A 16,062-nucleotide genomic window follows, 5' to 3' on the forward strand; every position below is an offset into this window, starting at 1 on the left:
CTGCTAGAGAATTTCACCAAAATTCTCCATTCCAGACAAACCTACAGTGTATAATTAGAAGCCCTTTGTAATTAACTTGCACAATTAATTTCAGTCATGTCACCACAGTTACTGAATGAATGAGTCTAGCAGAATAACGTGACAAGAGGATGCAGTTTCCTGGCACACAGCTTGAGAGCCCATTATAACAGGAATGGAAGGTAGCCTGACTTACTTGAAAGTTCATAACTAGCACCTATAAATTATAATGAATGGCACATTATAAACGACTGGTACAAAGATGTCAATACTAGGCACTTGTAAATTGACGCGAGAGGTGCAATACAAGTGCCACTTACCCTCACTGGCACAAGTTAAGCAAGTATTATTCCCATTTTACAGATGGAGGAAGATTTATCTAGTTACAAGTAGCAACTGAATCCAGAATTCAACTTCAGGCTCATGCCCTCACTGTCACATCAATCAATCATTAGTCTGGAGCTTCGAGAACAACAAGAAGTCTTGTGGCACCTTATAGACTAACATTTTGGAGCATAAGCTTTTGTGAGCAAAGACCCGCTTCTGATTGCCAAGTGTGAAGGGGCATTCAGCGGTGGTCTGACCCTGGTGCCATCTCATTTCAACAAATTACTTTCCTAACATTTTCCCAGCCATGTTCTGTATGCCTGACTTGCAGAAGTAGTGAGACTTGATATTTTAGACTGTGGGCCACATTATGGAATTTGAAAAACCTGCATATTAAACCATTCTCCTTACTCTAAGGTCATATGCACCGATGACTAAATTCCATCCTCTAGATATGGGCATGCAACTCCAGCAGAGATCAACAGGAGATGTGCACCTTGCCAAAGGGCAGAATTCAGCCTCATTTTCAAAACTGGTTGCTGAAACAATGAGAATTCTTTAAATCCAGACTGTTAACTTGGAACTACGGTGACCATATTTCCATGTCCCAAATACAGGACAGGGAGATTTAAGGCAGAGGATTGGACCCTTCTGTCATCACCAATCCCCGGGGAACCAGGAAGGAGACAGCAGCCTCAAACGCTCCCTGGGAGGTCCAGGGAAGTGGCAGTCACCAGCACTCCCTGGGGAAGCAGCAGCTGCCGGCTGGTCCTCCCCCAAAGCCCTGGGGAAGTGGCAGGGATGCAGCAGCCGCTCACATTTCCAAGGCTCAGGGAAGTGACTCCCACCAGCAGCTGCTTGTGGAAAAGGTCAGCAGGGAGGTGGGAAGGGCCCAAATATGGGACAATTTCTCCCTTTTTAAAAATAAACTAGGAAACCTTTTTGGCGTCCCTAATACAGGACAGATTATCACCCAACTTGGAACTAGCATATGACGTCTCCCAAGTTGGATCACGTGCATTTCTAACAAAACTAATATATAGTTTCAGGACTTCCAAAAATATTATGACAAATCAATTTGACTTCTACTTCAATTACAAATAAGAGTGATGTTTTCCCTGTAGCTGCATGCAGCCAGCCTTTCCAATGAGATCATCTTAAAATGTGGTATGGTCACTACAAATAACTTCCCAATACAAGACTGAGAATCTGCAGACTGTGAATGGAGTTAGTTTCTATTGATGTGTGTGTCAGTTGCAGAGGGAAGAGCTGCATCCAGCCCTGTATTGGCTTTCCAGTGCTATTAGTAGTAAAATACTGTGTTTTGTACGTAAGCAGGGCATTTAAGATTTTAAAAGCTGTATAGCGAGTGAATAAGCATAGTAAACTCCATTCAGAGTCTGCAGATTCTCTTTTGATTTGTAACAATGGCTGAATTTTAGTTACCACTTTGCACTGCACTTAGTCTTGTAAATAGGCGCCTCAAAATTAAAAAAAGTAAATACCAGATATGCTGATAACCACTCTACACTACGTCTCCTGCTCTGACAAATTAAATCAAAATCATGATTAACCAAGAAAGCCTTACATCTTGACCAGAGGGAAAGCAAAATGGATCCCATGTATGGGTCCAGGTGCCACATCAAGACATAGAATCAGCATTACAGGCACAAACACAAGTGTTCCATCAAATCTTAACTGTATTGGCAGGATATAGGAGGAGAGAGATTCTCTCAAAAGGCCCACAGCACAGACTGAAAAGCCAAATAATGATCAGACAGTTTGCAGGTCTTGACGGTTGGAAAGCTCTGCTTCAGTGAAAAAATTAAGCATACCGTCTAATGTCTGTGTAGAATGCTTATCAGTATGGTATCCAATCAAACTGTTAAAAGCCTACAGAATAAAAACAGGGAACAGCAAGATGTCCTCTTTCAATAGCAGCTGTAACCAAAACAGGACTAACCCACCGTAAGCACTCAGAGCACCATCCACCACAGTATCTGCACATTTTAAGTCAGAGTTTGCATTTCTCTGTCAGCTATGTAGCTTGGGAGCTCAGGGTGTCAGAGACTTCATGGAAGTCTTAGAAAAGACAACTTCTATTTCTGCAGTGGGAGTTTACATGCTGTCAGTTGTTTCTGGTCATCAGCAGGCTGTCAGGCATGCTCAAATCCCTTAAGCCCTCCTTTCAATGCAACACCAAACTGATGCAATCTACTGCAAAAGATGAAATCTGCTAGTCTTTGGTCTCCATATTAAAACTGCATCCTGAAGCAACAAGAAGTCCAATTTCTGTAAATACTTAGAGGAACTCTCCTGCAGGAAGCAAGTGCCCCGAAGAGCATAACTTGCACAGGGAACAGAATGGTATGTGGTCTGAAAGGAAATCATAACCTACTGCCGGACACCAACTGCCACATCACAATGAGCCATTTGGTCCCCTTCACTGAACATGAGCATTTGGATCCCCTATAAAGGCCAAAGTTGATCTTTGAAAAATTGATCAAGCACATCTTTCCCACCAGATGATAATACAAGTTATGGGAGCCCTCTGAGTGGGATTCCAGAGGCATCTATAAAGTACCATGAGGCTGCCTACATGGGCATGGTATTTGGACCCCAATTCCCTCCTGGTTTTAGTGTACATATTCCAAGATACTGTGAAAAACAGGATTCTGACAAACGGGGGGGTGGGGGGGGGAGAACAGTTCTCAACTCCTTCCCTTACTCTTCATTTGATAACTGTATGCTGCAGCTTTCCTGAACAGCTACCTATAAACTTACAAGACTCTTATTTGCTCTACTACTGCTCTAGAAGTTATGGTCAACAGCTGTGACACTGACTATACTCTTGTAAGTTTCAAATGTCTGCTCCTGGTGAGGCCAAGAAAAATAATACTACAGCAAGGCTAGTCTTCTCCCCTTGTACTGGGCTTACTTCAGACATTCTTGTGTCTATTCTGGCTCTTATGTCATTACACACATGAAGAAATAATGGACTTTTTTTCAGTTTCCTTGTGTGTTTGACACTTTGTTACCAGGCAGTTTAACTGCTTCCCTGCTTGTGTTTTTCAAGGGATATGGATAAGGACACAATGGCCACAGATATGCTACAGTGCTTTCAACAGAAGTCACTGTCAGAAGAGATCTCCTGACAAAACTTCTGTTGACAGAGCGTGACCACACACAAAAGCCAATTGGGAGAGCGCTCAGCTCTTTCGACAAAGCAGCCGGGCTGCCTGGTTGCTCTCTCTTGACAAAAGAGGCACTTGAAATCACAGCAAACAGGACTGCCCTGTCTGTGAAGAGGTGCCCCCTGGGAGGCATTTACACAGCTGTTTTGTCAACAGAAATCTGTCCACAGCAGCCTTATGCCTCCAAACTTTGAGGCAGCACACTGCCAGTGAAAGTGCTGGGTTTTGTTGACAAAGCCCATTTTGTGTATTAACACTCTACAAGTTTTGTTGACAGAGCCCATTCTGTCTACAAAACTCTAGAGTAACCATAGCCTTTCTGTATTGCTTTACACATGAAAGTTTCTCATTCCAGCTTTAATCAAGTCAATGAGATTTACCAAGGACCTTTCTTTGAACACTGATTGCACTTAAAAATTGTGGGCTTAACAGCAAAAAGAGTTCATGAAAGCTCATAAAATGTCGTAACTTAAATCAAGGGCTAATGGAAGATAGAAAAACTATTTATAAATAACTGGTATAACTCAAGGATTGTACATGATCTTAAACACTGTAAAAAAAAGAACACACAAACACCTCCCCCCAACCAAAACTGGCGTGTCAGAAACTATACAAATTGGTATAAATGGTCAAACAAAATAATGAGGATGAACCATTCCACCCCATCACCCCCTTCCGGAAGTCTTAAAAATACTGTGGAGAGAAAGCTGGCTATTGGAGGAAGAATCACCATGAGGGCTAGTATTCTCACTGTCTCTTGCCACCAAGGGTCCTTATTACTCTGATTGTGAGACATCCTAACTGGACCAGACCAGACAGAGGGAGCCAGATGACCATAACACCTTTACTGAGTCTACCAACTGGGAGGAAACAGCATTGGACTTTGACAACAATTCCAGAAATTTCTATTAAAGTTAAAACCGAAAAGGCCAATTATTGCCATGTTTAGTGTTACCTAAGAGACTACTGAACACAGGGACTTTTCCTTCTATAAATTTCTTCCAGATAAAGAGACAAGGATACAGGATGTTGTTAAAATGTAAAGCTTACTTCCTATTTTACGTTTCCATTGTCTTTCATGTACTTTCTTAAATAAAAGTTTTAAATGATTTTTAGAAACAGTTTTAACTTACTTAGTATCACAAAGTCTTATCTATAAAACCCCGATCATGTTTAACACTGTTCAATGTCAGACAGTAAAAGGTTTGTGTTAACATCTTTGGACCATTTATTCCATCTAATTTAATACATCATAGTGTATCCCTGAAAGTTGTAACCTCTAATGGTTACAGTTAAGCAATGCACACCTGCTGGAGGCTTGGGACCAAATCTCATTTTGGGTCACATGAAATTGGTCTGATGACTTTGGCTAATTACATAGAATGCAAGTGTTAGCAGCACTCAATTCGGACCACAAGATGTTCCAGAAAGTTTTTAAAAAAAAATCCAGAATCTCAAATTAATACAAAGCTAATGAAGCATTTGTTGTACTCACTGTCATATGATACAAATGTGACAGCCAAGTCTGAATAATACTGAAGTCTGGACAGCAAGAACTTCATTTTGTAAACAAGAAGGGCTTAATATTTATTTTAAAATAGATGGCCTGTTGTCATGACCCTGTCTCCCCACTTCCATTAGCCAGCTGACACCAAAATTCACCTAATAACCTCCAGTAAGGAGGCCAATACCCACACAAGCTCTGTGTGTGTGTGTGTGTGTGTGTGTGTGTGTGTGTGTGTGTGTGTGTGTGTGTGTGTGTGTGTGTGTGTGTGTGTACACACACACACACACACCCCTTGCTGTTTCATAAATTTTAAAAAGGGAATCTGGTGCTACAGTAACTTGGACAGAAGATTTCTAAGAATTCCTGAGTTCTTTATATTTGTACAGTGTTATGTTATAAACACACTAAAGACTCAAGTATCAGCCTGTTTGGGGCCAACATATGACCAGCTGCTAAGACTCCACAGTGAATGATCCTCAGGGTTCCTTTATGTCGTCAACAAATTCTTAAGATGGTAGCCACTTTACAGTGGGACTATATCTTTGTCATTCTTTAGGACAGCCAGCCAAGAGAGCACAGCTATCAACAAGACCAATGCATGCAGAAAAGAAAACAAATGCCATTTTAACATCAAGACACACAGGCCAGATTAAAAGAGAATCACAATATGGAAATACCATCTCTTTTTATCTTACTAGTCCACTAAATACAACTCCTTTGCTAACTCACAAAATTGCTCAGCACTGTCTTTTTAGAATTTCCTTATTAACAGTATGAAATGGGAATTCAGGTCTACATTTTTAGCTCTAAAGCAGTGTCTTCCAAGTTTTACTTGGCTATGCAGCTCTTTTAAACTCAAAAAAATTTTGAGGAACCCCATTCCCAAGTTCTGCCCCTCCTCAACCTGCAAACTCCGCCCCCCCATCTCCACATTTTACCCACCTCAGCCCTCGAATCCACCCCATCCCCCCAATACCCAAGCCTTACCTCCCATCCAGCAATACACCTCCTCATCCCCAGGCTTAAGCCCTCTCAGCCCCAAACCTGTCCTCCCATCCCCAGGATTAACTCACCTCAGCCTCAAACCGGCCCCTGGGACTAACCCATTTGTGGCGCTGGCTGGGGAGCCTATGCGGAACAGCCACATGCACCCAGCAGGCAGAAAGCTGGAGTGGAGGTGTTCCACTGGTGGTGGGGTAAACTGAGCCACACCCAGTGGAGGGGTGTGGTCCCTAGTGTAGCAGGGCAAGTGAGGGCCCTCTGTGGCTCCCCACCCTGCTGCCACTGAAATAATGGACTAAATTCAACAAGAAGTCCTGTGGCACCTTACAGGCTAACAGATATTTTGGGGCATAAGCTTTTGCATCTGACAAAGCAGGTCTTCGCCCACAAAAGCTTATGCCCCACAATATCTGTTAGTCTATAAGGTGCCACAAGACTTCTTGTTGTTCTCGAAGATACAGACTAACACAGCTAACTCTCTGGTATGAACTAAATTCAGTTAGTTTAATGGTTGGATCCCTCCTACCATCCTGCTGGCCATTAAACCAAGTCAATTTAGTTCTACTGTTTCAGTGGCAGCAGGGCAGGGAAAACAGAGGAATTTTCTCACAGAACCCTTATTTTCCACTTTGCAGAACCCCCAGGGTTCCATGGAACACCATTTGGGAAACACTGCTCTATAGAATGGCTGAGAAGACACGCAAATCCTGTTTTTAAACTGATCAAATGTATTATTATGCAATTTATCCTTCAATTAAAATGCAGCATGCTGGGTAGTTACCCACTGGCAAGGCCAACTATTAACTTTGTATGTCTAAGTATCAGCTTGCATAACAATTCTTGTTAACTAAGACTTCCTTGGACAACTTTGTTACAGTAAAAGAGCAGTTGCACGTTTGTGTGGCAATTGCCCAGTTCTGTGTCACTGAGGAATTGGCTTATCTTGTAATGCTTTATACTCAATATTACAGGATACAATTTAGAAAACAAGGCAGGTACTAATAATATGACAAAGTACAAAAGGAATCCTCAAATTAATAGTTGTCACAAGACACCTGGTATAAGACACAGCAAAGAGTAACATGCCAGACAGAACAATAGTGCAGGAATACATTCTACGAACAAATAGAAATGTAGGGCTGGAAGGGACCTAAAGAAGTCATCTAGCTCATCATACTGCATTGAGACGAATAGCTCACGTAAAGCTAAACCTGCTAAAACTCTGATATAGTAGGTGCACATGCTCATACACTAATGCCTCCCTAGAGCCTAAACAGCTTGAGTAGTGTCATGTGACCAAATATACTTTTGTTCTCTTGCCTGCTTTTTTTCCCTACCCAGTGCTATAGATGTGCTCTCAGGTGCACAGAGCTTTCAGAAAACAAAATGGCCAACTAACATCTAGCTTCAGAGAAAACTAAACTTTCCTTGAGAAACTGCTAATAGTCTGAAAAGCAAAGGTACCTAGGGCTGTGTAGCACTGACCTCCACTACTTGGCTATCAACCACAGTCCTAATATGTTACCAACATTTTCCTTACGACTCAAATCACCCACTCGCTACTATTACGCATTTTCTGGATTTCCTCCTCCATGTTCCAAACTCTCAAAGCTTCTGGGGACTCCTCTTCCTAATGCACGCAAAACAACAACAACAACAACAACAAAAAAAAGACAGCAACACAAATCCTTGACAGCAGCACATCTAATTTGAATTACTGAGGGAGGAGGTAAAAAATCTGATACTTACCACATTAAAAAGGCTTCCATTTTTGTGGTACAGTATTAACAGCTTATGTACACAACTTAACATTTGTATAAAAAACAAGTGAGAATTTAAGGGAATTGAGACATCAACTTTGCTATGAAGAACAAGGACAAAAAGACAACACTGAGGAAGACAATAAGTCTTCTACAATTTTGCTCTTGCCAAGAACAGTTCAATTTACTTGGCCTCTTCACTGAGGCTGCCAGGCAGGGTACCAGTTGTTACTCATTGGAAAATGGCCTAAGATTAGCTAGGAATCACCTAGATGAAAGAAGTTGCAGGACAATGCCTTTTGGTTACTTTTAACACGAACTGCATTTGACCTGGTGACCTAAAGGTGAAAGACTCGATCTGATTAACAATCCTGAAGCAACAATTTTAAAATTTCCCATCCTGACAACTTTTAGGGAACAGCTTCACAAGCTACCAGTTGACTTTAAACAGCCATTAAATCTTGTAGGATAATTAGATTTGTTACCTCACTAAAACTCAGAGGACTTCTACACTACAAGTGTTAGGAACACAGCTGTGTCACTATGCCACACTGGAGTAGTTACAAACATTTGCCACAGTGACAAAAGGATGTTTTCCCATTGCTGTAGTACACCCATCCCCTTGAGAGGCTGTGCTGGATCTAAAGAAGTCTTTCAACAACCTAGCAGCATTTACAAGAGCGGCTAGGGTCAAACCATGTCACACAGGGTGCAGTGCTTTTCAGAGCCCTGGACAATGTAGGAATGTCAACTTATGTTTTGCAGGGAGACCAGGCCTCTATGTCATTGTGAAAGATAACCCATGGCAATCTAAATAACTTCAATTTTGTTTGTACTGAGATGGTTCCTGGTTATTCTTTTTAGAGCAGCAGAAAGACTCCTTTCTTTTAAAGGAGAAAACATTTATGGGTTAGAGCAGGGATCAGCAACCCCCGGCTGGCATACTAAGAGTGGCATGTGAGCTTAATTTTCATTGGCACATGCGGTGGGAGCTCAGCCCCGCCGCGCCCCCCGCCCCCTTCTCCATGCAGCCAGGAACTTCCTCAAAGCCATGCCACCTGTGGTTTAACAAAAGACCAGCCAATGCCACCAACCACCGTCTACACAGTAAAGCTCTGTACCTTTATTTATTAATGAAGCTGTTGTAAGTAGGACTATTAGTGACTTTAAAAAGTATCGCTGGCACTGGGACCTTACAGAGAAGCCAAAAGGTCAAATGCTCTGCCTCAGAAAAGTTGCTGACCCCTGGGCTAGAACATACAATAGAGCTAACTGATTTGCCTCTTTGCGTCCACTCTTAAAAAATCCCCGCAGAACAAAGTGCCTTGAGGTCAGATAAAGGCAAAATAAATGCAAAGCATTAAACACATCAGCAGGTAGGTACTAGGACAAGCAAAACAAGTTTGTCCATTTCTTCTATCACTGTAAATAATACGTATTAACGGGCACACCATTTAGAAAAAGCTAGCACGGTGACTTGCATTTCAGAACATTAAAGGTTCATAGCAAGGATATTCAGAACTGGCACACTGAACAACTAACCTCATCTTGGCCAGGTTTTGAAGTGTTTTAGTAGAAATATGGTAAGTAATGTTATGACCCATGGCTGGATGAAAAGAGCTATGCCCATGCAAGCAAAAATTATATTACAAACTGCAATACCCAAGCAAAACTAGGCAAAGAAAGAAGGAAGTGCTAGTATTTTGTTTACCCAGAATGGTTTTATCATACTCCACAGGCTAACACAACAGAAGACATTAGGCAAAAGAACAGCAACAGAAGAATCATGAGGCTCTCCACCAATCTTTGGAAAGCACTCCCCTTTTCTCCTCCCCAGCCAACTACAAAAATCAAATACAAAAGCATGTTGAACAATAACAGTGCTTAAAAAGTGACTATTAAAAACAGGTTAGCAAATGCAGATTTACACATGGTTTAGTAGTTTTTCCCCACCACCTGCACCACTCAGACCTGGCAAAGGTATTATCCCTTCATTATGGTCTTTTTAAGGAGGTCTAATATCCCTCAGAAGCATGAAGTGTCAACAACTGACAAAAAGGTAACACTTCCAGAAATAATGGTCCATCTGGCAAATCCCATGCTCCCATTTTAAGATTCTGATAGCAGCACCCTGACACTCAAATCAGCTCTTCAGGACTCAATACAAGATGGGTTCTTATCTTCTGCAGAGTAGCTTTTTATCAGTAATGAAGCAAGAACACACTACAAAACACATCACTACGGGAACTGAAGAATCAAAATTCTTATGCAAACTCCTTTTTAAAGCCCAGGGAATTTGTGAGGACTGTTTACAAACAATTTGTAATGCCAAAGCAACAGAACAGAGCTATACAGTTGAGATCCAATGCAATTCTTTAGAGAGCACTCATGATTTTACCTCCATTACTTGTGAGTTAGGAATATTCAAGATATTGCCATACCAACGTAAGCAGCATCTCATAAGATTTCCCTCTTAAAATAGCATGACTATTTCACTAAGTCAGCACAATACCATCTAGAAATAAAGGTAGTCTATAAGGTTAGTATACAAGTATATATATAGTATATATCTGTTAGTCTATAAGGTGCCACAGGACCCTTCGTTGCTGTTATAGAAATAAAGGATTACTATTAGTTTTTAAAATAAATCAGTCTGCACACTGCCACAGTCAGCAGTCTTGGATAGGAGAAGAGGGTCTGGAGAAAAACCACCTAACTAAGATATTTGCCACAGTCACTCTGTACAAGCAGCTCTGCAGAAGCAACTGTAACTAAACAGCCTTGGCCAAATTTGAAACCAAATGAAAAAAACAGTTTTAGCTTGTTAAAAGTTAAGCATCAGCCAAACTTTGAGACGTTTAAGCTCAAGAAACAAGAATGTAGAACATGTACAGAGTGCCCTCTTCCACTGACAACAGAAACAAAGAGCCCTTAGCAATGGGGTTTCTCTAATACAAAAGAAGTCTAACAGACCATGGACAGGCAGTCTGTGCCATTAACTGCTGCCAGGGGAGTGTTCTAAACTGGTATGTGAATCCTTTTAAAAGTGGCCAACTGAGGTGCTCACAGACAAGATTCGCTCTTGCCAACTATAGTCACAAGGCAGAAACACGAGTATCCATTTTATTAATGCCCAACAAAACTGGAAGGCAGGAACCAGAGTTTGCTGGTTCTCACCAAAGTGATGAAATGATAGTTACAGGAAAATCTAAATAAGATTTTCAAGGCTGCATCAGAAAGTGATCTGAAGCCCTGAGACACTATATTAAAAAATAGAGGGGTAGCCATGTTATTCTGTAGCTTCAAACAAGCAGTTATGAAGCACCAACTAACAAATATTAGTCATGGGTAAGACCCACTTCTTCAGATGACTTACTCACTTCCTCGACTTCTATACATAAAGAATCCATTCCTTTCCTATGCATTTCTCAGATACATGTCTAAATTCCCTCACACAGAGAGGAACTAACTTCCTTAACCACTTCTCTACTAGAGTGGCACACTACACTTACTCAAAACTAACACTGAAAGGCATTTCTGATGTTCTAAACATTTTTCAACTGCCATTTCTGCTCTTAGCATTCTGTCACTGGCACCTCTTATGGTAACTATTTTGGCAGGGAGCAGGGGAGAGAAACTGCAAATACATTTAAACAAACTTCAGTTAAGTTTAAACCATGTTAAGATGCTTCTTGTAGTGAAAAATATTAGAATTGTTCCTATTTTGAAAATTTAGTGTTTTCAAGTTGGTGTGCTAAGAATTTTTTTGCCTCTAATTCCCACAGTCTTCCCTACTGAGGGCTCTGACCTCTCCTTTCTGCACCTCCACATTTGTTCTCAGTTCTCCACTGGGTTAAATCACACCCCTTCACACTACTCAGCTGCCTCCCTCTCCCAAGATGTGACCTTTCCTTGTACTACAAGCTCTGCTGCTCTGCGCAAGCCAAAAGAGAAACGTACTAGGAATCCCACTTCTTGAAGAGTTCCACCCTGCACCTCAGTGATCAGATTTCCTAACTTCTCCCTCTGATGCAAGTTGAATCTTCGAATGCAGCAACTAGACAAGAGCAGACTGGGCCTCACGTTGATATGACAGTTTTAGAACATGAAACAACCCAGAATCCTCAATCCCAGCAAAAATCATACAATGTCAATATAACTATTTCTATACCTTCCAACCCAGACTTTCACAACAGGTTTTCTGCTAGATGCCAGTACATTGAGAGACTAGTATCCCATCTCTGCGCACTAGTAAAACATTAAAATACTGTATTGAAAAGATGAGCATTTTTTTTGTTTAATGACTGTCACACTGAATTATTTGCTGCCTCTATTTTAATACTTCACATACTAGGCTAAGGATAATCTGTTGCTGAAACTAAAGAGAGCCTTAGAAAACTTGGCAACAAACCAGGAAGCTGCTGCCAGTGCTAATTCTTAGTGTTTTGGATCAAATCAGAGTTACATCCTTAAATGAGCTGAAGTCATCCACAAGCAAATTTAACATCCTGATTTGTCTCAAATTTAAAAATCAAGGCTCAATCTCAGTATGGGTGGTACCATAACTCCACTGGTAAGAATGTGTTGACAGCTAAGATTCCTCATTGCTTTGATACATTACCCAATTTCCACTCCTACTGTACAACACTCTTGCCAAGACTCCTCTTTGACAAGAGAGATGAATTTTGTTTTTTTAAAAATAATCAGGTGAATTTAGCACTCTGACAAGTGTGACTCACAGAACTGACTAGTGTCTACATTAGCACAGGCAGGGGTCACACTTCCCCCCCCCCCCCCCCCCACAGCTCCACCAGACAGTGCTGTTCGGCAGAACTCCCACCTACTCTTGATCCCGTCCAGAGCAGCAACTGCCTTACTAGGTAGCGAGTTCATGATGCGCAGAAATGTTTAGCTAGGAACTAAGGTAAGACCCCAAACTCACTCATAAGCACAACCTTCCAGGTTAGTTCATTAGTCCATTATACCACCTAGCTTCTCTATGCTTCCCCATCTGACAATATCTAGGCAGAGAAATAGGCAAGGTTACCTTTTTAACATTTTCCTCTTCCTCCTGGCGTTTCTCATAATGTGAGAAGTCATCAAAGATAGAGGTGGTGTGCTTGTAGGTGGCAATGATTTTCAACACCTGCTTAGCCTTTTCCAGAGGCACTTCCTGAGTGTCCCTGGAGTTGGTCACTGGTTTATTCTCGTTGTTCTCTAGACGGATGTGCCGCAGCTGGCTGTTGGGAACGTCCTTCACAAAAATCCACCTGACATCAAAACGTCCCTTCCATTTGTCCTGGGACCACACACCTGCACATGTGTTGTAGTCCACAGCAGATTTCATTTCTGCAACTCCGCAGAAGTGACCACTGCCGTTGACACTGAACAGTAAGTAAACGGGGCCTTTCCCGTTCATGGAGCGATAAGCAGCATCCAGTCTCTTGTTGCCATGCTCTGTACTGCACCAGATGTTATATTTAATGGAACGGTGAATATCGTCCTCAGAGTAACTCTTAATGATGAAAACCCGGCCATGTTTTGGGTTCCAGTCAAAATCCTTGGGGTTGTAGTTGTTGATGGATCTCAACTTCTCCAATACTGGGTGTGGTTCCGAAGGAGTGGAACCTGAACTGGCTTGCGACTGTCCCACTCCATTACCATCCACACCATTTTGGCCAAACCCATTGCCACGGTTACGAGGTGCAACCCAGCGGGTGGGCTGAGCTGCCTGCTGCTGCTGCACTGGCAGCTGGGCTGGCTGTGGTGGTGGTGGGGGCAGTGGCTGCGGCTGTTGCCCTGGCGAAGCCTGTGCCACTGGTGGGCTATTACTGATCTGTTGGCCCACTGGTTGAGGGGACACTTGGGTTGGCTGCTGACCAATATTCTGAACTAAAGCCTGGGAAGGAGCTTTTGCCACTGGCCCTTTGTTATCCCAAGTTCCAATATCCATATTATGTTTTATTGGAGGCGGTGGAAGACTTGAACCAGCAATGCCATTCTTGGTCTTCAGCTTGGGCTGTTGTTTTGCAGGTTTGCTAGCAATATCTGCCCACGATGTTGGTTTTGGAGGAGCAATGGTAGCAGGAGGCAAACTGTTAGATGCCACAATATTACTGGTAATGGAGCCACTACCAACAGCAGAACCAACAACTTTTGGGACATTGTTTGCAATATCTGTGCTTCCCAACTTCAGTGCTGCCATCCCTTGGTCTATGGTATTCATACCAGGAGCCTTATTCAGAGTCTCATTGGCAAAAGCAGACTGTCCATCAATCATGGCTCCACCCAGTGAACTTGGTGCATAAGCATAATTGCTACTATATCCAGAGCTTTGAGTGGACTGTCCCTGAGAACTGTTATTCCCCCAAGCTGAAAAGTCAATTCCACTTGGAAAGAAATTAAAGCCATGCTGCCCAAGAAATGGAGTGCTGCCAAGGGCCCCTGGCTGCCCAAACATTGCATCTGGGAGAAAGTGAGGCTCCCCATTGCTTAGCTGTCCATAGGATGTTAAGTAGGGCATGGGTGGGTCACCCCCTGTAGACCAGGCAGCTTCGCCTAATGAGTAGGAGAATCCAATGGATGGACTGTAGTAACTTGGCAAGTAGGAGTCAGACATTGCAGTGTATGCATTATTCTGCAAAACAAAAATAAGTACTGAACAGTTACAATAAGAACACCAAGGAGTTTTGGGGAAAAACCCTCTTATTCTCATGCCTCACCCATCTAGTTACAGTTGTTCAAACTTACTCAAAGCCATCAGTAAATAAGATTCATGGCTTTGCAAATGTATCCGCTTTCAAACATGTATTAAAACTGTTTTATTACCAGAGAGATTAAATACAGAGTCAAGACACTATTCATTCCAAGATGCAGAAGCATTGTCTTTAGAATCCCCATGTGAAATGGGTACCTGTTTTACAACATGAACAAAATACTCTGGAGTAGTTTACCATTTTATCTAAAGTATGAACAATATATCTTCATCATTTACTGCTTGCCTGCTGTAGTGGGTTTTAAGAGTTTGGTAGGTTATTTTTTTTTTTTTTTGCGAGGTGCCAGTGACAAGGAAGGAAGGAAAGGGGTATGCAAGGAAAAAACAATTAATAAAAAGCCATTATTAAAATTATGAATAACTTCTTTAGCATTTTTATTAAAGCCCCTTTTTCTTATCACAACTAAGTTGACTATCCATTAAAAATTTCTCCTAAGTTTAATAAAGTGCCCAAATATATCCCCAAGAACTATAGGATGCATGGAGCTAATTAATGACATATCAAAACATCATGAGAACCTAAAACTTTTCTAGAGGGGCCTTTCCAACACTGCTACAGAAACCAACTTCAGGTTTGGAAGAGAAACCTGCTGAGTTTTCTACTCTACATATTTGCATCCAAACATCCCCTATATCACCACCACGGATGTCTAATTTTACTATTAGGACATTTAACAGCCATTACTAAGACTTGCCTGCTGTCATTTCATATTTAAACCACTCCCCCCCATCACTCCACCTACCCTCCCGCAGAAGTTCTTGTGGTAATACTAATGGATTTTATCACCTAGTTATCTGAACCTGTAGGCACTCAGGCCTTAGGACTACATTGATGGTTGTGTGCACTGAATTACCATGTAAAGATGAAAGCCAGGTTCAGTTCCTGCTTTTAAACTTGACTTACATTAGGCACCACCCCATTTTTTCCCCTCAATGAATCGGACCTGTGCACACAAAGAGCAGCTCCTGAAGGACTTTGTGCCATCTGCATCAAAACCCATGTAGGCTCAAGATGGTTTTAACAGTAAAGAAAAAGCATTTTGGTCTTCCTAGCTCTCTTTGAATTAATGAAGGCAATTTGCCTAGACTCAAAATTAATAGAAATTATAGAGTCCAAAGGAGATCAGGGGAGTTTTTTTAAAACAAAAAAGTACAGAACCTAAGTTCTTATCACTCAAATATACAGTGACACTTATGGAAAACTGAAAATAAATCTGACTAGTCTATTTTTTTGTTTTACAACTGAGAAGAATACAAAGATAAATAACATAAAAGCAAGTCCATACATTTCCAAGACAAGATGGGACCCACCATGATCATCTAGTCTGAACTCCTGGATAACACAGGCCATAGAACTTCCAAAGTAATTCCTAGAGCAAATCCAACTGTGATTTTAAAAATGGTCAGTGATGGAGGATCCACCATGACTATTGGTTTATGTTGCTCTAACATTTAATTACTCCCACTGCTAAAAATATA

General features: G+C 41.7%; 1 protein-coding gene across 1 annotated transcript in view; it reads right to left on the reverse strand.

Moving 5' to 3' along the window:
* Positions 1–16,062, reverse strand: part of YTHDF2 (YTH N6-methyladenosine RNA binding protein F2) — a 28,926-nt gene that overhangs the window by 8,892 nt on the left and 3,972 nt on the right. Inside the window, exon 4 of the mRNA XM_074976593.1 lies at positions 12,856–14,445. Within this exon, the coding sequence (XP_074832694.1) occupies positions 12,856–14,445 (1,590 nt within the window). The remainder of the gene's footprint in view (positions 1–12,855; positions 14,446–16,062) is intronic.

Source organism: Carettochelys insculpta, chromosome 24 (assembly GCF_033958435.1).
Source record: "Carettochelys insculpta isolate YL-2023 chromosome 24, ASM3395843v1, whole genome shotgun sequence".
NCBI lineage: Eukaryota > Metazoa > Chordata > Testudines > Carettochelyidae > Carettochelys > Carettochelys insculpta.